This window comes from Mugil cephalus, chromosome 1, assembly GCF_022458985.1.
Source record: "Mugil cephalus isolate CIBA_MC_2020 chromosome 1, CIBA_Mcephalus_1.1, whole genome shotgun sequence".
Classification (NCBI taxonomy): domain Eukaryota; kingdom Metazoa; phylum Chordata; class Actinopteri; order Mugiliformes; family Mugilidae; genus Mugil; species Mugil cephalus.
The window spans coordinates 37,459,769-37,483,653 of record NC_061770.1 but is presented as its reverse complement, the minus strand read 5'-3'; the positions used below and the strand labels follow the sequence as shown (position 1 = coordinate 37,483,653).

Here is a 23,885-nt window from a genome sequence, read left to right as displayed (position 1 = left end):
TCAGACCTTATATTTAAAACCATACTGCTTTTGCTTATGTAATCATTATCATGTGAAAAAAAACAAGCATGTATAAACATTCAGCAAATACAAGTGAAATGCACTAAAAATACTGCACGGCAGTGATTTACTGAACGTGCACTAGAAATAAATGCACATTCCAATACAATGCACACATGCTGTAGACCTCTTATTATGTTCATTTTAATTTATTTATTTTTTTTTTACTTATGGTTTCATCAAAGACTGCTTCCTCTTATAACTGCAGCCGGGATAATTGACTCTGACTCCATAAAGTCGGTGACCTTATCTTCTCCAAAAAGTCAGTTCACTTTTATGCCATTAATTAATCAATTTTGTGTCAAGGTAATTCATAGAACTAAAGATATAGTAAGAAAAAAAAAAAAAAGGAGGGAGGTTGGACAGAGGAGAATGGGGGAGCAAAGGAGAAGTGTGTATCAGAAGTAAGCAGTTTTCTACTTTCGGAAGTCAGGTGACCACAAAATGACCCTCGCTGCTTTACATTTCATTGTAGCCTTGACTTTAGAATGGAACTTCCCTTAACCTGACCTTAAAACGTGTCTTGAATGTTACATGTTACAGGAACTTGCTTTTCATCCTCATAAGTATACAGGTCCCTGTAATGTAACCCCCACAACCTGAGTAATACCTAGGCCACACCTACACACAGTGTGTTGATAATAAGTGTACACGAGAAAAGAGAAAAGACAAATTTTATTATTACAATTAAACCACATGTAAAAAAGGAAAGAAAGGAAAAAAAAATGTCTGGGTTTGTGAAAATCAAATACTTGTAAGATAAGTTTGTTTCCCCAAAGGTATATTTCCATTACATACATTCTGGACAAGCAATGATAGACATGTGACTTGGTAAAATTTGCATATTTCATACTGTAACTATGTTGAAATCTTCCACTGTGAATGGGAAGTCTCAGCTAAAAGCTAAAAGGACACATAACTGCCTGATATCAAATTCAGTTCCCTTCAAAACTTCATATCCAGGGAGAAGTTTTTATTTTTGTGTTGTTTATAGTAATGATTTACATTTTAGCAGAAAAACAAAATAGAACTTTGTTACTCAAAGACACATCTGAAACAGGAGTTTATTTCCTAACACCAGAGTAGATACATTTATCCTCTGTGTCATCTGTCTCACTTCTGGATCGATTGGCCTTCTTTACTCTTAAAGCAGCGTAATGGAGGTTTTCTTCAGCCTGGAAACTCTGCTAATAAAACAGAAAACAACACCTTACAATGTGCCACATACCTAAGAAGAAAACATTTCAGCAATGCGATTATTTTGAAAGTTATCTGGATACCTCTGAGTTTATTGTGTATGAAGCCGAAAATCTCTCATCTGAAACACAAAGAAAAGCTGTGTTACTCTAATGTTAAAATTGAGTAATTAGGCAATAAACAATACAATTTACCTGTAGCTTGCTGGCTGTTTCTCCTGTGTATGTACTGTGATGCAGCCAGTAAAAGTGTCAAAATAGTGGTGAATGCTAAAGCGCCACTCAGGAAATACACCAAGACAAGAGAAACCTCCTCATCTGCAGCATGAGGCAGACATGGAATGACATCAACAACATCATCTTTATGGAATAATCAGAACTGTTCAGATCAGAATCAGATCAAAAAACGTCTGTTACAGTTCTACTCACTCTTCAACTCCAGCTTGGTCCCATTTCCAAACAGTATGTATCCACATGAGGCAACAGCACAGTAGTAGATCCCATTATGAGACAGATTCAGGTTGTCCATTGGCAGGTTGTAGAAACAGTTTTGTGTTTTTGTGTTACTTTTCCTCTCACACTGATCATTCCTGCCTCCATGAGTGTATATGAGTCCTGGATGAGATTCTTCAGAGTCTTTGAACCAGTAAACTCTGTGTTCTCCATCACAGGTCCCAGTGTGTACTGTACAGTTCAGAGTCACAGAGTCTCCGAGCTGGACAGTCTCAGATGAAGACTGAACTAAAGTGTTAATATTCAAACCTGAACCTTTTACACTGACTGTAATGACTTCTGCAAATTCGAACACGGCTGAATCACTATTTGCGCAATAATAAGTAGCTGAGTCTGAAATACGTAAATCTGAAATACTTAAGTGGTTTTTACTATTTTCAGTGTCCAGTGTAAAACGTGAATTGTTCACAAATTCATTATAAAAAAATCCCTTGCCATCATAGATGTAGAATGAAGAAATGAGCTTTGGTTTCTGACCCAGAGTTTGCTTATACCAGTAAAGTCTTGCTGTCACATCATTTCCATAGAAACATGGCAAAATTACAGTTTCACCAACATTTACTGATTTGAAGTCACTCTCTTGATGATATGAGGACTGATGTGTCTCCTGAGCTAAAGTAACTGGAGAGACAAAGCAAAGACACAATCAATTTCATATTTTAGAAGATAAATATAGTATACAAATGAGAAACAGAGACAGTGTCACAAAGAATAACACAGTCCCGAAATCACAACTCACCCTTTCTCAAGAACAAACATGTGAGGTAGAAAACAAACTTTAGAGATGTCATCATGTTCAAATCTGTGACTTGAGTGAAATGAATCTCGCTCTTGAGCTTCACCGACTCTTCAAAGACAAGACTTTGTTTGATTGGCCAATCTGAAGTGAAACTGTACGTCCCATTAAAGTAACATGTTCACAGCCACAGTGACAAGCTTGGTATTTGGGCAAAGGGTTAAGCTTAAGGCTTGTTGAGAGGCATTTGAAGAGCAGATTTTCTGTTCAATCTGCCTTTATGGTCGATGTCAAATCATTAAAATATAAATTACCTCACATTCTCACCCATGCAGCCCCTTGCAGCGTTGTTCAACTCAACTCAACATCCCAGCTACATCATCTGATAGTTGATTTATATCTATAAATAATAGTTCATTTGAGGCATCCACTGGAAATCCCATTCAGGGCAGCTTATCTATCTTTCCTAGAGCTGTGGTGTCAAAGCCAAAATTAAGAACTGACTCCAAATCGTGGGTCAGCCAGTATGGACATTTATTTTAAATGAGACACAGTTTGTCTTTTCAGATGTATTATCAGAAATCATCATGCAGAAACATGCATTTAACTTCTTCCAAGCCATAATAAATAATTTAGAATCAAACCAATCTCAGTGGTTTCTGTTTATGTTATTGAATCTCTTGTTTACACACATATTTTCCCCTCCAGACTGAACATTCGCCCACACAACACAGCACACACACTCACACCTTCTGTGCTGTTAAATTCTAGCTCATTTGTTATCATCAGCTCATCCTGTCCTGTAAGTGTCTTGGCTGTTTTTCTTTATCGATTAAAAAAAAAAAAAGATGATGACGAGGACAAGATCAACAATGCAATGATGCTGTTGATCACACACACACTCTTTTTGCTCTTTTTATAGAACCTCTGGCACAGGCTGTTAGACTGGACCAAAGGAGTGGTGGTGAATGGCGTAGAACAAAAGATAGAACTTTTCGTGAATGACATGGATGATATAAAATAAATCACACAAAGGCACAAATATTAATGCTTTACTATAGTCCACCAAATGAGAATAGAAAAGAATTATTTAATTTTAATTGGACACTGAATAAAACAGAATATTTGGGGGTTACAATCGCCAAACGACTGTCCAAACTATAAAATTATGACAAGACAAATCAGGAGATTCTCGTCCCTGTTCTAGTACCTACTAGTAGAGATCCCACAGTCTCTATCCGGAAACTGGAATAGAATATCATAGTTTTTTTTTTAGGGGTCAAAGGGCTGAGAATAAGATTGGAAACTCTACAGCTGTGAAAATAGGAAGGAGGGGTGGGACTTACAAAACTGAAAGAATAATTCATTCATTCAGAATAATTCATGCGGCCCAATTGAAATATATTGTAGATTGGTGCAAACCAGATTACACAGCTAAGTGGAAAGAGATGGAAAAACAATTTAGAATATACAGTAGAGAGTATTATAGGAGATGAAGAAACATGCATGGGATTAAAAAACCATAGACCATAGCATAAATATCATTATTAGGAATATACGATATGGAAAGACACCAACTTATTAAAGTGGGTAGTGTCAAGGTTCTATGTCTGTCTTTTATTTTGTGATCATGTTTTGAAGTTTCCTGTTTTATTTTGTCATGTTTTCTAGTTTCCTGTCCATTGTGTTTCCTTGTGGTTTTGTCATGTCTGTCTGTGTAATGTTGTGTATCCTGTTTTATTTTGTTAAGTTGTGGATTTCCTGTCTTGTGCCTCCTTGTCTCTTGATTGTTTATTGAATTCACCTGCATTGATTGCCCTCATGTGTCTCACCTGTGTCTTCTCATCCCTCAGTCCTCATGTGTATATAAAACCCTGCCTTTCCCTTTGTTCCTTGTCGTGTCGTTAATGTTACTCTAACGTCTCCACGCCATGTTCCATGTTTCCTTGTCCTTGTTCCACGTTACCTTGCCATGTTTGATGATTTCTGGTGATTTTTGGTTTTTGGTTTTCCTGCCGTGTGCAGCGCTTTTTGTTAATTATTAAATACCTTGTTATTTTGGAGATCCTGCCTCATCAATAGTCCTGCATTTGAGTCCTCACCTACAACCTCCAACTCCCCCTACCTGACAGGTAGCATATGATAGTAATTTTAAACCAAATAGGTACAATAAAGGATTCAGTGGTCTACCAAGGAAATCGCAGGATCATGTGTTCTAGTGAAAGATGGACAGCTGGGGAGTTTCCAAAATATAAAAAGAAATGTTTTAATTAAACAAAAATTCTTTAGGTACATGCAACTTAGAGATTACTTTATTAAAGAAACCAGGATGGGACCGTCCGGAGAAGTGAATGTTTTTTTTTGTTTTGTTTTTTTACACAAATATTTAGAACAAATAGTTAAACTTATTTGTATGCAAGACATGTTCTGCCCCTTCAAGTCAGAATCAGTCACCTCTGTTAGCTGAATATCATTAAAACATCAACCAATACTGCATATACATCCATAATTATTATAATGGCTTATTGAAGAATACATGAATGTACAGACAGATACTTGGTAAAATATTACAAATAGCCAAAACAAACAAAACAAAAAGTTTGTAGATCTACACAGTGGGAAAGATAACACACCGCCTACGATTACAGGAAGCTCAACTTGAAGAAAAATGGAGGAAATGGACAATATTCAAGACCGAACAGTGACAAAGACCAGAGGAACACTGACAGATTGCCAAGGCTGTGACTCACTCATGTTTGTTGATCTTTTAGTATTTACCATTTTTGACATTGTTTGCACTTATTTAAAGGAAAAATTCTGACAAATATATATATATCTGTTTACCATGATCAAATTTCAAATATGAAGGGACAATTCTACTGTAGTGAGTATATTATACTAGTATTTTTTCTGGCAAACAGATTTCTGACTTTGTAAAATGCGCACATTTCAGTTAATCTGAGAAAAACAGATGTCATGATATAATTCTTGTTGGCATCAAAACCAGCTCTTCATATGTAGCTAGAGACAGATTTTTATTTTTATTTCAATCAATCAATCAATCAATCAAAAAAAAACTTTATTGTCACTAGCACAAGTACCAACGAAATTAGCCATCACACACAGTTTAAGTTTAAATTTACAATTTAAGTGAAATTACGAAGCAAAACTACTTATGTCCTTTTACTCTGAGACACATCTGAAACATAAACACGGTTTTATTTCCTAACTCTAGAGTAGATACATTTATCCTCTCTGTCATCTCTTTGACTTGTGGATCGACTGGACTTTTTTACCCGTAAAGCAGCGTAATGGAGGTTTTCTTCAGCCTGAAAACAGAAAACAAAGATCTACAACATGTCACATACCCAAGAAGAAACCATTTCAGCAGTAAGATTATTTTGAAAGTTATCTGGATACCTCTGAATTCATTGGGTATGAAGCCGAAAATCTTGCATGAGACTCTGAAACACAAAGACAAATTGTGTTTCTATGATGTAAAATTCACTAATAATGCAACAAACAGTACAATTTACCTGTAACTTGCTGGCCTTTTCTCTTGTGTGTGTACAGTAAGGCAGCCAGTGAAAGTGTCAGGATAGTGGTAAACGCCAAAGCACCACTCAAGAAATACACCAAGACAAGAGAAACCTCCTCATCTGCAGCATGACGCAGACATTGAATGACATTAACAACATTATCTTTATGGAATAATCATGACTGTTAATCAGATCAGGAAACATCTGTTACAATTCTACTCACTCTTCAACTCAAGCTTGATCCTATTTCCAAACAGTATGTGTCCACATGAGGCAACAGCACAGTCGTAGATCCCATTATGAGACAGATTCAGGTTCTCCATTGGCAGGTTGTAGACACAGGTGTGTGTTTTTGTGTTATTTTTCATCTCACACTGATCATTCCTATCTCCATGAGTGTAAATGAGTCCTGGATGAGATTCTTCCGAGTCTCTGAACCAGTAAACTCTGTGTTCTCCATCACAGGTCCCAGTGTGTACTGTACAGTTCAGAGTCACAGAGTCTCCTAGGTGGACAGTCTCAGATGAAGACTGAACTGAAGTGTTAATTTTCAAATCTGAACCTTTTACACTGACTGTAACGCCTTCTGCAAATTCAAAGTTGCGGAAACTCTGTGTGCGCAATAATAAGTAGCTGAGTCTGAAATACGCAAATCTGAAATTATCAAGTGGTTTTTACCATTTTCAGTTTCCAGTGTGAAGCGGGAGTTGTTCACAAATTCATCATAAAATGTCACAGTTCTATCATAGATGCAGTAAGTAGAAATGAGCTTTGGTTTCTGTCCCAATGTTTGCTTATACCAGTAAAACCATGCCGACACTCTTCCATAGAAACATCGCAAAGTTATACTTCGACCAACATTTACTGATTTGAAACCACTGTCTTGATGAACAGATGAGGACTGATTTGTTTTATGAGCTGAAAAAGACACAAATGATTCCATATTTTAGAAGATAAGTATAGTGTACACATTGGAAACTATTAGAAACAGTGCAACTAAGAAATTTCACACCAACCACAAGAACACAACTCACCCTTTCCCCACGAGAACAAACATGTCAGGTAGAAAACAAACGTTAGAGATGTCATCGTGTTCAAATCTGAGACTAAAGTGAAAAGAATCTCGCTCTTGAGCTTCACCGACTCTTCAAAGACAAGACTTTGTTTGATTGGCCAGTCTGAAGTGAAACTGTACGTCCCATTAAAGTAACATGTTCACAACCACAGTGACACGCTTGGTATGTGGGCACTGCTGTTGGCTAGGCTAGTTAGCTGGTGTCTTCTTATTGGTTGCTAGTTGATATCTGACGGCTAGCCTGCTGGTCGGGTTTTCAGTTGTACTGGGTTTCTAAATGTGTTTTGCCTTGGGTCTTGGCACTAGGGATTGTAACATCTCATCCTGTGCAACAATGAATTCCAGTAGAGTTGTAGACTCGTTTTATTCAGCAACTGCATATCTCTGGACCAGCAGAACCATGCAGTCTGATGTCATTCTACTGTGCAACATAACAATAACAGCAAAATGTCTCCTGTGTTCTGTTTTCCCCCTCATGGAAACAGGGCAGTGGGAGGAGTGAGAGCACACAACCTGGTTTGACTTGAGGGATGGCAGCATTCCAGCACTTCTTCCCTGCTTTACCTTTTCTTTACTCCTGGATAACAAAGTCACCCACAGAAGTCTTCTCCAATCCACTCATGGTAAATAGTGTACTAAATCGTAAGGGATCTTAACAATTACTCTTGGCAGCATCACTTCATTATAATAGAATAATGATTACTTCAGTTGGTGCACAGCTACATTACAACACACTGTGTTGGAGAGAATGCCCTGGAACTTATTTGATCAAGATGTAACTGGGTGGTTGTTTACATGTTGTGTTTCCTCAGGGCCGGTGTGAAAGAGTAGTGTTAGGGATGACACGCCACTCACCGGCACCTGTAGGGCAGCCGCATCATGAGCTGCTAATGCAGACAGGTTTATATAGCCCGCTGTACGGTGTGTCAGTCTCTCACCTCTACCAAAGCGTATGGCTGGCATGCAGCACTGAGGCATTGGAACCTGGTCGGTAGGTGCTGTGACTTCTGTCCCCAGGTATGTAACTCTATGAAATTTTGAGGATGTTTATGGTGTGCGGTTTTAATGATGATCTGTTGCAGGTCGGCGTGTTGGGCTGGCGTGTGCAGGATTTCTTCCTGTAGGCTGTCGCTGCTGCTATAGCTGCTTGCGGGGCTAGTGTTCTAACAGGTAACTTGTGTCTCGAGCTTGCACTGTTAGCCGTTTGGTTGTCATGTGTTGTAACCGCTGGCTTTGTGTTTTCTTTTAAAGCGTGCCTCGCGGCTGCTGGTTGCCCTGCCTTGCCCCTTGCCTCTTGCTACTTTTTTAAAAAAAATTTTTTATCTCTTACTATATACTTGCTTCGTGTCCTCTGATTAGTAGTGGTAGTACGGCCGCTCTGAAAATTCACAAACCCTATAAATGAAGTGATTACGGTAATTTTAGTAAGTTCAGCCCGACTTGGACTTGATAGGTGATGGTGTCTATTGCCTTTGAGAGGATCTGCCAAACTTTTGCATGTTTTTGCATTGTTCTTCTCTTTTGTTTGTTTTGAGTTTGCAGTTTTGTTGATCGTTTGGTTTGGAGGCCAGACCTCCTAACCAACGGTGGTGTTACCACTCTCTATCTACCAGATCCTTAGGGTGTAACTCTTGATGATTACATGGTGGTTCTTTTTTTGTTGTTGTTTAAAATAAGATAGGACTATATAAATGTTTTATAGGACTAACTTAAAAAAGATTTTATTGTGAAGAATGTGAAATAAATTACTTTTTCATTACATCGTGCCTGTATGCATTTGTGTAATTACCTGTGCATGGGTTGTTTTGGGAAACCCTTAAAGAGGATTTAATGGTTAAGTTATTCTTTAGGTGAGAGTCCTGAAGTGGCGTTGTCGGTTAAATTTGAGATTCTTTAGATCTGCCACTCGCAGTCTTTTATTGCCACAAAGAAATTAAAAATCTCAGCCAGTTGTTAGTTCCAAAACATTTGACATGTGAACATGTGAACACCCAAGTTCCTGGACCTCTCTGAAATGGATCTTGGGAACCAAATGTCAACTTCTCAGTAATATTCTACTAGTTTACAACACCACTTTCTAAGTATTGTGTTTTTTAACCAACATATTTGTGCAAGGTCACCTTCACCACACGAGCAAATATCATTTGTCGTTTGTTTGTACACTTGTAGACACAGTCAGCAGATATTCTGATGCAGAGTACCAGCCTCACACAACCACAGGTCATCACCTTTTGACTACAACCACACAGAGACAATAAAACAAAACAGATATGGGTGTGTCGCTGTATGGCGCACATTTTGTACTTGGGTAGGTTGTTGTTATTTCAATGTGAATTGTTGTTGTTCCTTGACTTTTACCAGTTTATAAAAAGCACAATTAGCACAAGTAAGCTCATTGACAGCCTATACTCACTTCAACAGTTTGGGCTAGTATTTGGCCTCTGAAAGCACTGGACATTTTATTTTGAATTGATAACCATGCTGAGAATAAATGTCTGTGGTCATGATGTCAGCTCTTGGAAATATCCTAAAACTTCATGTGTACTTTTTATTCTATTTTCTGTTAGAAATAATAAACACAATCAATTAATTTAGAAATTTTTGAGTTTTGACTTTACTTAAAACTAAACTGTTTCCAGAACACAGCAAACTTTCTAATAAGAGGATGCAGAAAATGCTGAGTATTTAAAAGACAGATTTAATGAAACAATATTGGGTCTTTCAACTTTACTGTCCCCAGGTATGTAACTCTATGAAATTTTGAGGATGTTTATGGTGTGCGGTTTTAATGATGATCTGTTGCATGATCTGTAAAACTGAAAAACTATTTTTGAAAGTCAGACCGAATGTGTAGTTGAGTGTGACTAATTGAGTGTGTGTGTCTTGTATTGCAGCTTTTTAAGAAAAAAAAAGAATAAACCTTTAAACCCTGACCTTAAGTAATGGCTTGAATATTCTGTTAGTGTTGTGTGGCCCCTATAACATGACAAATACCCGGGGAACAGCGCAATGACAAAAAGTGTTCAAAGTCGGCTATTAAGTATACACAGGACTAAACTGTAGGAACCAAATGCAATTTATTACAACAATTATAAAATGATGAATCACTTGAAACTGTTGGAAAAAAAGTTCCTGGGTGGCACGTAAACACAATTCATGGTCGAAATACTGGTAGGTGAGACAAGCAGCAAGTAGTCTCACTTTTATCCATCAATATGAAGTCTCCACTGTTCAAATCATCCTTACAAGATGCTTCATAGAATCATAAAAATCTGCCATTTTTAAGGGATAAATGCCTCTTATATTCATTATTGGATGATTTAGAGTTGTATTCATTCAGCATCACATAATAGTTTATCTCATTTCATATTAAATAAAAATAGAAAGTATATCCATGAATTCTACTAAGACATATCCTGTGGTACGAATCGGTGTGAACAGAAAATACTGACAGAACATCATTAAATTTTGTTATCCCACGATAAATTTCAAATAGAGAGAGACAATTCTAGTATACTGGCAATGGTAGATTTCTGATATTGTGAAATTTGCAGTTTTCATCTCAGTTTTTGCCGAAAACATAAAAGTAGTCTGGATACGCTTCTGTTTCTTTTCAAAACCGGCACTTCACATGTAGACAGAGATTTTTTTTTTTTTTTATAGTATAGTATATATAGTATATAGGTTTATAGTAATTATTTACATTTTAAGTAAAATTACAAAGAACAGCTACCGTCGTCATTTTACCGTGAGACACAGCTAAAAGATGATCGGTTTTATTTCCTAACACCAGAGTAGATGCATATCGTCTCTGTGTCATCTCTTCGACTTCTTGATCGATTGGCCTTCTTTACTCTTAAAGCAGCGTAATGGAGGTTTTCTTCCGCCTGGAAACTCTGCTAATAAAATAGAAAACAACAACTTACAATGTGACACATAGCTAAGAAGAAAACATTCCAGTAATAAGATTATTTTGATTAAGTTATCTGGATACCTCTGAGTTCATTGGGTATGAAGCCGAAAATCTTTCATGAGGCTCTAAAACACAAAGGAAAATTGTGTTTCTATAATGTTAAAATAATGTTAAAATTCACTGATCATGCAACAAACAGTACAATTTACCTGTAACTTGCTGGCCTTTTCTCTTGTGTGTGTACAGTAAGGCAGCCAGCGAAAGTGTCAGGATAGTGGTGAACGCCAAAGCACCACTCAAGAAATACACCAAGACAAGAGAAACCTCCTCATCTGCAGCATGAGGCAGACATGGAATGACATTAAAAGCATCATCTTTATGGAATAATCAGAACTGTTAATCAGATCAGAAAACATCTGTAACAGTTCTACTCACTCTTCAACTCCAGCTTGGTCCCATTTCCAAACAATATGTGTCCACATGAGGCAACAGCACAGTCGTAGATCCCATTATGAGACAGATCCAGGTTCTCCATTGGCAGGTTGTAGACACAGGTGTGTGTTTGTGTGTTGTTTTTCCTCTCACACTGATCATTCCTGCCTCCATGAGTGTAAATGAGTCCTGGATGAGATTCTTCAGAGTCTTTGAACCAGTAAACTCTGTGTTCTCCATCACAGGTCCCAGTGTGTACTGTACAGTTCAGAGTCACAGAGTCTCCTAGCTGGACGAATGAAGATTGATGAACTGAAGTGTTAATATTTACACTGATTGTGACGCCTTCTGCAAATTCAAAAGCTGAAGTAGTGCTACGTGCACAATAATAAGTAGCGGAGTCTGAAATACGCAAATCTGAAATAATTAAATGGTTTTCACTCTTCTTAATTTCCATTGTAAATCGTGAATTGTTCTCAAATTCATCATAAAATATTTCCGTGTCATCATAGATGAAGACAGTAGAAATGAGCTTTGGTTTCTGTCCCAGTGTTTGCTTATACCAGTAAAATATTGTTGACACTCCATTTCCATAGAAACATTGCAAAGTTACACTTTCACCAACATTAACTGATCTGAAGCCACTCTCTTGATGAAAAGATGAGGACTGATGTGACTTCTGAGCTGGAAAGGCAAAGACACAATTAATTTCATATTTTAGAAAACAAATTACAATCTAGAAATGAGACATGATTTGAAACAGTGCCAAAATTCAAACCACGGTCACAAAAACACAACTCACCCTTTCCCCACAAGAACAAACAGGTCAGGTAGAAAACCACCGTTACTGATGTCATTGTGTTCAGATCGGAGCCTCGAGTGAAAAGAATCTCGCTCTTGAGCTTCACCAACTCTTCAAAGACAAGACTTTGTTTGATTGGCCAGTCTGAAGTGAAACTGTACGTCCCATTAAAGCAACATGTTCACACCCACAGTGACATGCTTGGTATTTGGGCAAAGGGCAAGACTCAAGATGTTATTTTCATTTCATATTTTTTCTTGAAAATCATTGAGGTTTCCCTCATTTGCAATAGTACAACAACATAAAATGCAAAATCAAACAAAGGTTAAAACAAACACTGAGGTGAGGTGGTTTGAGCGCACTGTCTTAAAATGTCTAGGAGTAATAAAAGTGTCAGTCATGTGTTACCACTGAAGTCATATAATTTGTCTGGCAGGAGTGTGTGCTCCGTGTTTTGTTTTTCTTCCCCTTGTTTTATGTAGATTGGTGTGGGCCATAGCTTACATGGGATTGGCTGGGGGGTTCCAAGTCCATTGCCAACTGGATAACTATGAAAGAGGGAGCAATTTAAAAATCCAAGATGGTGACAGTCGGAGAGCTCCTCATCCTCCTCACCTCCCAACCAGCCACCACCCTCATCATTTGTTACGTTTGACCTTTGGATTTGCTTTGTGTTCCAAGATCAGTAGGAGTGAACTGCCATTTTTGTTATTCCCCTTTTCTCCTGTCTTTTGATAGGATGATGTAGGGAAGAATTTGTCTTTTATTTTGTCTCTATTAGGTTAGACTTGGGTTGTTTTCCAGTTAGAAACCTTTTGTTTGTTATTTTGGCCTGCTTTCAGTCTGAAGTTCATTTATGGTTTATGTATTTCTTTAATTTGCCTAATAAACCCGTTTCTGTGTTCACATTTGGTACCTTCTGTCTTTGTGGCTGCTTGGGACTTGGCGAAGATGGGGGCCTTCTTTATGCTACGTCCTAAACTCCTAGACGGGGTGTAACATAAATTGGGGGCTCATCCGTCTTCTTTTCGCGTTTTGTCTTAGGTAAGTAGTCTGGTTAGCAGTCTTTTCTTTTGTGTGTGGGGAATAATGGAGTTTTCATTAGATGATTTTATGAGCAGTCCTTCTTGGGAAAAAATACTGAAATGCAGAAAAGCTGATTTGGTAATTGTCGCTAATTGCTATGATGTTGCTGTGTCCAGTCACTATTCCTAGTGTGGGTAATATGTCCAATGAGGATCTCTGCATAAAGGAGGTTGAAACAAGAAATAAAGAGCTTGAGGTGCAAGCAATGCATCTCCAGGTAAGGGCTCTTGAGCTTGAGCGTGGTGTACCTGCGGCCTTCACCCTATTGTCTAGTAATCAAAGCGCTCTCTCTGCCTCTTCTGGACTTGACATTAGCAAACACATAGCAATAGTCCCCCCATTTCGTGAGTCTGAATTTTTTTTGCCAATTTTGCTGGAGGAATTTAAAACCTGTTCACCAAGGTGCATTGTTGTTTATCTAAATGAACAAAAGGTTGTGTCACTCATCAACACTGCTGTCCTTCCAGACAAGTTTATTTGAACTCACAAAAGTGTGTTTTCCATGCCAGCCATCCGCAGCATAAGTGTAGTGCCTGATCGTAAAGTTAAGTCGCCAAGACCAGTGCGTAAGCCGGCACCACCAACAGCTGGTGAGAGCCAAAAGTGTTTTATTGTCTGTCCCACTCTTAAAAGAAAAGGACAACCAAAAAATACCAAACATCCTGCTGTTGTGGCTTTCATTAAAACTGCATCACTGTCCCAGAAGTGTGCGAAAACTGCTCCTGAACCTGAGTTAAAAGATGAGGTGGATCCCTGTTTTCGGCCATTCATCTTTCAGGGATTTGAATGTTTAACAAAAAAAGATAAGGTGCCAGTGATGATTCTCCGTAATACGGCTGCCTGTCACTCTTTGGTGCCAGACAGTGTCCAGTCACTTTGAGCTGAGACTTTGTGTAACTCTAGTTTGCTAGTATGGGGCATTAAAATTAGTGCTACTAGAGCGCCACTGCACATGGTGCATTGAAATTCGCCGCTCATAACTGGGCGGTTACCCAAAGTAGCCGTGCGTTTGTGTCTCCCTATTAGTGGTGTGTCATTTATCCTCGGTAATGATATAGCTGTAGGGAAAGCATTTCCTCCACCTGAAGTTGTTGATGTGCCTGTGGTTGCTGCGCCTGAGTCCTGTCTCTGTGCCTAAGTCTGTTCTGCCTGTGCCAGATGTGTTCCCTGCGTGCGCTATTACACGCACTCAGGCTCGTTAACGGGGAGAAACTGTTGATTTGTCTGACTCCTTTTAGGCTACACTAGATGACAGTGAGCGTGTTTGCTCTGCTCCTCCCAGTACTGAGGATGATAAAATGATAAAAGGTATGACTGAGACCATGCTGTTTCCCGACACAGCGTTAACCTTGGATGTAACAAGGGACATGTTGATTACTGCTCAGCAAAATGACCCATCTTTGGCTTAGTGTCTGTTCTCAGCTGTGGCCACTGAGGAGCAACAACCTACTGTCTTTTTGGACAATGGGGTTCTGATGGGTTCTCAAATGTGATTACCCAGGTGGTTGTGCCAAAGAAATATCGGCCTCAAATTCTTACTTTGCCACATTGGCCTGGGTGGCCACCTCGGAGTTAGAAAAACTTATCAATGTGTGCTGCATAATTTCTTTTGGCCGGGATTAAAAACGGATGTAGCAAGGTATTGCCAGTCCTCTCACACATGTCAGGTGGTTGGAAAGCCTCATCAACCTGTGCCACCCGCACCCTTGCATCTGTAACCGGGGTTAGTTAAACCCCAGGTTATTTGTTGTGTGTTCTAAATGTTCTCTTAAATGTAAAATGAGCAGGGAGAAATTAATGTGTTGCTGTCTTTTTAATTAAGGTGGCGGCTGTTGTGCGCTGTTTTGGGTCGGGAGAAGCTGATTGGAGTGGGCATCTTACCTTGGTACTGATTACTGCGAGTTCACCTTGGCCGATTCATGGTGTGTGTAGGAGTTGAAGAGAAAAGAAAAAGAAAATTAAACCGATAAACCTGATGAAAAAAGTTAGAAGTCTGGGAACAAATGATTGATGAACTGCGACTCCGAGTCATACAGCATAGAACTGTTTAGAGCTACAAATAATTGATTTCCCAGTGAGTAACACTCAATATGCTACATTAGTATGCTCACTCACTAGCGAAAACAGTTGGAATAAACTTGAAGCAGGGTTGAGTAATTAATTAATGTTGAAGCGTCTGTCCAGGTGTTTTATGAATTTTGTATTGTTAATTAATTTATTTCTGCGCATAGAACTCTTGATAACTGTTCGGTGCAGGCGAGTAAGGGCCCGAACCGGTTTTAGGCCGGCAGAAAATTATGCAGCTAAGCTGTGTGTTGAGTTCTTGGTGTTTTCCACTGTTGAAAGTAGTAGCGCACCATGCAGTAGGACTTTGAGTGCACTCAGTTTTATTTATCCCATTCATTTGAACTTTTTGGACACTATGCTTTTCAATACCTGAGATCTCAGAGGTTCATATCGCTTTTTTTGAAGTGGGTACAAAATATTCAGTTGGCCAATTGTGGCCTAAACAAGGGTACTCAAGAGAGCCGTAAATTGTAATTGTAAATTGTGTGGTATTGCATTATTTTTTATGCAGTATTGATTTTAATTTAATTACCTTTTGAGATACTGTACTGCGAACGATTGTTACTGGATTCAATATATCTCCTTTTAAATTTTCAGTCCGTTGTTGTGTGTGTTATTTTGGGTGGATATTGTAGATCTAAATCAACAATTAGACAAATAAATATCAGCATAATATTCTTATATTCAGCACCGTCTGGAAGTGGCAGATGCAGAGAGGGGTTACACAACCAATAATCGTGTTTTAGTAAACTTGCCAAAAATTAAGTCTGGACATCAGTGCATACTGACCATCATGTGGTCGGTATACCTACCCGTTACCCGGAAGCCATTCCGTTATGCACCTGAAAAGCTAAGCCAGTCATTAAAGTAAAATAAAAGAGAACTGTAGGTGCTGCAGTGTCAGCAGGGCAATATAAAACACCGTCATCTGCATAAAGATGAGCATTATAGTTGTATTGTGTTTTTTGACCAACATATCCAAATCATAACCAAAATCATTTGTCATTTCTCTGTACACCTGTGGACACAGTTAGCAGATATTCTGATGCAGAGTACCAGCCTCATACAACCACAGATTATCACCTTTTCACTACAACCACAAGGAGATGATAAAAGGAAACAGCCCTGTGTGCATAGCGACTATAACGCACATTTTGTACTTAGGTAGGTTGTAGGTCGTTCACTGTGAATTGTTGTTGTTCTTTGAATTTCACCAGTTTATAAAAAGCACAAGTAAAACCACTGAGGAAACAACATGCCTTTGATGCTGAGCTCCATGACAGCCTATACTCACTCCATTAGTTGGGGTTAGTATTTGGCCTCTTTGAAAGCACTGGACGTGTTGAATTTATAAACAGGTCGATGGTAAATGTCTGTACTTGTGATGATTCCAATTTACATTCATCAATTGATTTAGAGATGGTTCAGTTTGGAACTAATTGACTTAAAACTAAACTGCCTCTGGAACACAGCAACATTTCTCATAAGAGGATGCAGGTAATGCAAAGTATTTAAAAGGAGGATTTAATGAAAAAATATTGGTCGATCAAATTAAGCTCAGTATGCATCTGAAACACTATTTATTGACCATGACTACATGATTACTCCAGAAAAAAAATATAAAAATGCCTTGAATGTAATGTTAGCGTAATGTGGCCTCATAACATGACTAAAACCCAGAGAACACTGAAGCACATTGACAAAAAGTGTAAATATTTGGCTAATAAATATACACAGGACTAAACTTAGGATCCATATGCAATTTATTATTACAATTATGAAATGATGAATCACGTGGGACTGGTAAAAAAAAAACCCAAGCAACAACCCTAACACAAAGCTAAAATATGATCGGTTTTATTTCCTAACACCAGAGTAGATACATATTGTCTCTGTATCATCTCTTTGACTTCTAGATCGATTGGCCTTCTTTACTCTTAAAGCAGCGTAATGGAGGTTTTCTTCAGCCTGGAAACTCTGCTAATGAAACAGAAAACAACAACTTACAATGTGCCACATACCTAAGAAGAAAACATTTTGGCAATAAGATTATTTGAAAGTTATCTGGATACCTCTGAATTCATTGGGTATGAAGTTGAAAATCTTGCATGAGACTCTGAAACACAAAGAAAAGCTGTTTCTATGATGTTAAAATTCACTAATCATGCAATAAACAGTACAATTTACCTGTAACTTGCTGGCCTTTTCTCTTGTGTGTGTACAGTAAGACAGCCAGTGAAAGTGTCAGGATAGTGGTGAACGCCAAAGCACCACTCAAGAAATACACCAAGACAAGAGAAACCTCCTCATCTGCAGCATGAGGCAGACATGGAATGACATTAACAACATCATCTTTATGGAATAATCAGAACTGTTAATCAGATCAGAAAACATCTGTTACAGTTCTACTCACTTTTCAACCCCAGCTTGGTCCCATTTCCAAACAGTATGTGTCCACATGAGGCAACAGCACAGTCGTAGATCCCATTATGAGACAGATCCAGGTTCTCCATTGGCAGGTTGTAGACACAGGTGTGTGTTTGTGTGTTGTTTTTCCTCTCACACTGATCATTCCTGCCTCCATGAGTGTAAATGAGTCCTGGATGAGATTCTTCAGAGACTTTGAACCAGTAAACTGTGTGTTCTCCATCACAGGTCCCAGTGTGTACTGTACAGTTTAGAGTCACAGAGTCTCCTAGCTGGATGGTCTCAGATGAAGACCGATGAACTGAAGTGTTAATATTTAAACCTGAACCTTTTACACTGACTGTAACACCTTCTACAAATTCAAAGATGTTGGATAGTCTAAATGCGCAGTAATAAGTAGCTGAGTCTGAAATATGCAAATCTGAAATATTTAAGTGGTTTTTACCATTTCCAGTTTCCAGTGTGAACCGGGGGTTGTTTTCGAATTCATCATCAAAAGTCCCAGTACTATCATACATGTAGAATGACGAAATGAGCTTTGGTTTCTGTCCCAGAGTTTGCTTATACCAGTAAAACCATGCTTTCTCGACATTTTCATAGAAACATTGCAAAATTATAATTTCACCAACATTTACTGTTTTGAAGCCACTCTCTTGGTGAACAGATGGGGACTGATGTGCCTCCTGAGCTGAAAAAGCAAAGACACAATTGATTTCATATTTTAGATAACAATTTACAATCTAGAAATGAGAAACGATTTGAAACAGTGCCAAAATACAAACCACGGCCACGAAAACACAACTCACCCTTTCCCCACAAGAACAAACATGTCAGGTGGAAAACAAACGTTAGCGATGTCATTGTGTTCAAATTGGAGATCCGAGTGAAATGAATCTCGCTCTTGAGCTTTACCAACTCTTCAAAGACGAGACTTTGTTTGATTGGCCAGTCTGAAGTGAAACTGTACGTCCCATTAAAGTAACATGTTCACACCCACAGTGACACACTTGGTATTTGGCCAAAGGGCAGGACTAAAGACTTGTTGAGAGGTATTTGAAAAGTGTAGCTGCTCTTCAAGCTGCCGTTAGATTAAATCATTAACACATAAACGACCTCACATTCTCACTCATGTAACCCCTTACTGACGTCACTGATAGGTCATATTCAACATGTTTGTTTAGCATTAGGTTTCTTTAAAGTGCAGAAATGTTCAAAAAAGAGGATTACATTCACATGCAATACTTTTCACTAATTATTATTATTTTTAGTATAATACTTTAGAGTAATAATCAGTAAGTTTGCTGAGTGCACTCAGCTGATAGGTAGTTCAGCTGACATTTTATTTGAGGCATCCGTTGGAAATTCCCATTCAGAGCAGCTTACCTAAGGCCTATAGGATCCCAGAATGGAACAACAATCTTTTCCAGATAATGATTCTAGCTCCTGACCTAACTCCAAACCACAACTAAAAAAAACAATTGTCAGTCTAGTGTCACCCTGTATGACAAGATAGGACACTGGTGGAAGGAAATTGCAGAAGTGTTGACTTTCATATCAGGAGTCATAGTACCCTTTTAAATAGTGAAAAAGCGATAGTGAAAAAGATGCTGAAAGCCATAGATCACGAATATGAACCATTGAGGCACCATTACCCCATGTACATCAAAAAGCGATTATAGGTTGGGTGGATGGGTGGGTGGGTGGATTATTATCACTAAGGCAACTGAGTACTACAGCCTTGCTAGCAAAGACGACACCCAGAGGGAAGCCACTTGATTGTTGAAAAGAACGGGTCTGACAGGTCCTGAAGGATCATGCTACCTTTCCTTGCAGTCTGTTGCTCAGTGTCAAGAGGGATCTTACAGGGTGTCCATTAATTTTGGATCAGATCATCACAAAGCCAAGCAGATGGTTTCTATTTTGAAGTGAGATGGAATGGAATCAGCATGTGAAGAAGTTGATGACACTCTCTGTTAAGGGAGTAGTAGAATGTTGTGAGGACGTTTTTGCTCACACTGAAGGGTTTCAGCTTCCTCAGGAGATATTGTCTTTAAATGCATCGGAGAAACAAACAGCAACCTGGCTGTTGAGTTGGTGGTCTCAAGATGCTCATGTCTGGTGTCTATGAGAAAAGCTTTTGCATCATCCATCCCTCTCTCTGCCCGGTATGCAAATTGGAGTGGAACCGGCTGAAAGTCTACTGCTGCGATGATGTGATTTTTTTATCACCCTCTCCAGAGGCTTCATGACTAAAAATTTTAGGGCAACAGGCCTCAGATCATTCAACACCTTTACAGTGCTTATTTTGGAGAGGGGGATCACTGTTGATCGTTTCCACAACTCAGGAACCGTGGAGCTGTTAACTGATGTCTGAAAGAGGAGTTGGGACACTCCATCTAGCTGATCAGCAGAGTGCTTCAGGGTTTGGTCACAGATCTTATCGAGTCCAGGTGCTGTGTTGACTTTGGTTCTTCTAAACACAGTCAGTACTAATGTTGAGTACAGACCCACCAGTTTTTAGTGAAGTGATGGATGTTTCAAGCTGGGTGCAACTGTCAGTCTCAAATCTCGTGAAAAAGGAGTTGAGGTTATTATGCAGTGATACTGGACCGCTTCCCTCAATATGAGAGGTGGAAATTGTATTCCCAGCTGCCATGTTTTTGAGACATTCCCAGGCTGCTCGCAGATTCCCACCTTTGAACTTTTGCTCAACTTTGTCCCTGTACTTTAACTTGGCAGCTTTTATGGCACCCTTCACCTCTTTGTTCATCTCTTTTTTCTCACTGTAAGAACCAGAGAAAAAGATACTCTTTTTCCTGTTAAGAAGAGCTTTGTGTTATTTCGTCATCCTTGGTTTGTTATTGGGAAAGATGGTAATTGTATCCGAGTCTGTTACTTGATTGTCTTACTGAGAGAGCATGTGGAGAGGTGCATAAGGAGAGTGAAAGAGAACAAACTGTTCGACAAGGACATACCATTGTCTATATGTGGGAACATTGATCAGTTGTTCAGTGTGGCCTGCTTCCTGGTCAATTATCAGAATGGGCGGTTAGTGAAGGCATGGGCAACTCAGCCATGAATTAAATAGCTATCTTGCTTCTTAAAAACTGTTTTTGTGTCGTTGTCATGATTATATTAGTTTGGGTTACACTGACTTGAAATGAAAATCAAATGTGCCAGAGATGATATTACAACTAGAATTTAATAAAGAAATATTAAACAACACATATTCAATGATACAGCTGTGTGAAGACGAACAATAAAACCAGAACAAGAACATTTATCAATTGATTGAAACAGAACTGATTGAATGAACCACTGATTTTAAGATCAGATCCAGTAATAACATTAAAAGAAAGAATCCCCCCTCTCCCTTATAACCCTAGCGACCTCCGCATCCTTTAAAATTCTTTGTACAATAAGTTCCTCCTCCGCAAAAACCACATAATCACACCACTGCATCCCATTGATAAGCAGCTGTCCTTGCACCTGCTAATAGTAGCTGTGGCTTGGCTTCAGGTGCAAGGAGCCGCATGTGTACTGTGATACCCACAGTCCACATAACTCTTCACATTGGGGCACTTCACCTCCACCAGGCCGAATGGTGGTGCCTCTGTTGGATCAAAGTCGACACCATCTGGAGAGGATCCGAGCCAGGGAGCATCTGGATGTATGACAAATGTGCACACAAAAGAACATGTGGTTGTGTTCAGCCTGTAACCATCTAGCGGCAGGGATGGTGAACGGGGTGCATCTGGGTGGTGGATGATTACCCTACTCACTGGCACTGGGTGCTGGTAAGAAATAGGGCTGCCTTTTTAAACGGGCCCAAAGGCTGAATCAACAAGGGAACCATCACTACTTATGTATAGTGTGGTAATTAGCGGAGCAAGATTTGCCGCAAAGTCCTGGTATGCCTCGTCGACCTTCAGGACATCTGGGTCTGGCAAGTCCCCCTGCACTGCTTTGTAGAGCTTTGAATACAGTTAAGTCATAATTTAAAGCACAGAACCTACCTGTACTTAAGCACACATCATTTATTATATTTGCCAAAACATATTTTGCCACAAATCTGGCAAGTAGGGAGTGCCAATTTTAAACCCTCCTTGACAGTGAATATTACCTTACACCATCAGCAGCTGTGTACTGTCTAGACTTGGGTCTTGTTGTAATGAAGACAATGTTACCCACTCTGCCTGGTTTCCTGGTTTCACACCCTATCAGTTAATGCACGAATAAACAAAACATAAGGATGGAAGTTGGTTAGTCACCATAGCATACTATCACAAACTGAGTTCTTAATTACCTAACAATCTTCGTGGTTTATGCCATCGCTGCTCAGTTTCTGTGCAGCTCAGGGCAGGTAGTACTGCTTTCAGCTGCAATGTCGAGTACTTGGTGATACAGCAGTGCAACACTGTGGTTGCAGAGAACAGTTCCAGCCACGCAACAGCACTTGGCACCAGTATTTTCCACTGGTGAGCTGTCCTCAAAAGTAATCTATGAATTAAACATGATTTTAGTATTAAAATTAGACTATGCCATTAAATAACACAACTATTAAAATAAAACACAGAGATGCGAGCAGGCTACTAGAACAATCAGAACAAATAAGCCTGCCTCACTAATCTCTTAAAATATTTTTTTTAAAAAAACAACAACAACAACAACAACAACAACAACAAAAAAAACAAAAAACAGATTGAACAGATGAGTATAGCCTAAACTGAGGGTACAAAATCAGTTCTTACCTCACACTGACTAATGTTCCCTCCATGAACAGGCTTACTTAAACTTAACTTATGCTCTAAGTCAAATAAACAGACTTATGTTTTATTATTGTTGTTCTAAATCCACATCACCAATTGTAGTACACAAAAATACCCCAGAATCTAACTTGAACTTGTTAACCACATGTTTTCCTCCCTACTCTGACGTCGTGAGGCTTCTCATGTTTATTCATGGACCTGTAGCATACAGCCCTGACTGTCACCCTCCCTGAAGGGTCTTCGTTTGACACTGTGGGAATTCAACATCATTCATTTAATGTTACACAAAACACACTGGGCTTCTTTTCAGCACAGTACAGTCGATAAAGCCATCTGATACACATTACTGACAATCTCAAACTAATCCTAACTTGACAGCTAAACGTTGTGCCCGATAGCGAGAGGTTCTGTTTTCTCCCCACTACTGAATCGTTTCTTCTGTTTGCGCCTGTATGCGCCTTTTCAGGGTGCTGTGTTGTATTTTAAAGGGGAAGTACAATATTTTGTGTTTACTTCTTAGACATTATTAGAGGCACTGCCACATTAATTTATAATAATCATTTGCACAGGTATATAGCGCCATTTCCAGACAGACTCAGGCCCTGTCCTATTTTACTGCATCTACACATCCCATTATTTGTCATTCATTATTCATTAGCTAAATGGGACTGAGGTTACACAGTAACATGGCCCTTAAAACACAAGTAATACCCAGGGAACACTTAAACACAATGAGAAAAAGTGTTAAAAGTCAGTTATTAAATATACACAGGACTAAATTTTAGGAACCAATATGCAATTTATTACAAATACAAAACAATGAATCACTTGGAACTGTTGGGGGAAAAAGATCCTTGGTGGCATATAAATACAATTAATAGTAGCAATGCTGGTAGGTGAGACAGGCAGCGAATAGTCTAATTTTCATCCATCAATATGAAGTCTCCATTTGTATAACACTTTTCAAATCAACCTTACAACATGCGTCACAAAATCCTAGAAATCTCATCTAATCTCATCTTCTACTACCGCTTATCCTCACGAGGTTATTCTAACAATCTGTAATTTTAATACTCATTATTGGATTGATTTTGAGTTATATCCCCTCAGCATGACACACTAGTTTATCTTGTTTCATATCAGATAAAAATAGAAATAACAAAAATTATAGCGGTGGCTTCTATAAAGGGTTTTCCCTGTGGTACGAATCAGGACCTGCTACAGTGTGAAATGAAAACACTGGCAGGACATCATTAAATTTTATTTTCTC

At 38.8% G+C, this 23,885-nt stretch overlaps 3 protein-coding genes, 1 long non-coding RNA gene and 1 pseudogene across 5 annotated transcripts; 1 reads left to right on the top strand and 4 right to left on the bottom strand.

Moving 5' to 3' along the window:
- Positions 1–717: 717 nt before the first annotated feature.
- Positions 718–2,654, bottom strand: LOC125014113 (immunoglobulin kappa light chain-like). 2 transcript variants are annotated; one of them, XM_047595173.1, is made up of 5 exons: positions 2,509–2,654; positions 1,686–2,390; positions 1,452–1,574; positions 1,341–1,378; positions 718–1,244 (listed from the first exon to the last, which is right to left on the bottom strand). In XM_047595173.1, the coding sequence occupies exons 1-5, from the start codon at positions 2,561–2,563 to the stop codon at positions 1,125–1,127; spliced, it is 1,041 nt and encodes a 346-aa protein (XP_047451129.1). In that variant the 5' UTR covers positions 2,564–2,654; the 3' UTR covers positions 718–1,124. The 2 variants fall into 2 exon arrangements, with proteins under 2 accessions (XP_047451129.1, XP_047451120.1); XM_047595164.1 differs by having other exon boundaries at positions 718–1,247; positions 2,509–2,651.
- Positions 2,655–5,623: 2,969 nt separating this feature from the next.
- Positions 5,624–7,093, bottom strand: LOC125014205 (annotated as a pseudogene).
- A 242-nt stretch (positions 7,094–7,335) lies between these two features.
- LOC125014270 lies at positions 7,336–9,057 on the top strand. The gene is made up of 3 exons (XR_007113490.1): positions 7,336–7,742; positions 7,932–8,289; positions 8,371–9,057. It is a non-coding gene; the product is annotated as an uncharacterized LOC125014270 (long non-coding RNA).
- A 1,128-nt stretch (positions 9,058–10,185) lies between these two features.
- LOC125014159 (immunoglobulin kappa light chain-like) lies at positions 10,186–12,329 on the bottom strand. Its single transcript, XM_047595227.1, has 5 exons — positions 12,267–12,329; positions 11,468–12,148; positions 11,242–11,364; positions 11,114–11,157; positions 10,186–11,018 (listed from the first exon to the last, which is right to left on the bottom strand). The coding sequence occupies exons 1-5, from the start codon at positions 12,319–12,321 to the stop codon at positions 10,896–10,898; spliced, it is 1,026 nt and encodes a 341-aa protein (XP_047451183.1). The 5' UTR covers positions 12,322–12,329; the 3' UTR covers positions 10,186–10,895.
- Positions 12,330–17,231: 4,902 nt separating this feature from the next.
- LOC125014152 (immunoglobulin kappa light chain-like) lies at positions 17,232–18,707 on the bottom strand. Its single transcript, XM_047595215.1, has 5 exons — positions 18,653–18,707; positions 17,833–18,534; positions 17,607–17,729; positions 17,492–17,535; positions 17,232–17,399 (listed from the first exon to the last, which is right to left on the bottom strand). Exons 1-5 carry the CDS (start codon positions 18,705–18,707, stop codon positions 17,277–17,279), a joined length of 1,047 nt encoding a protein of 348 aa, XP_047451171.1. The 3' UTR covers positions 17,232–17,276.
- Between the last annotated feature and the right edge of the window lie 5,178 nt (positions 18,708–23,885).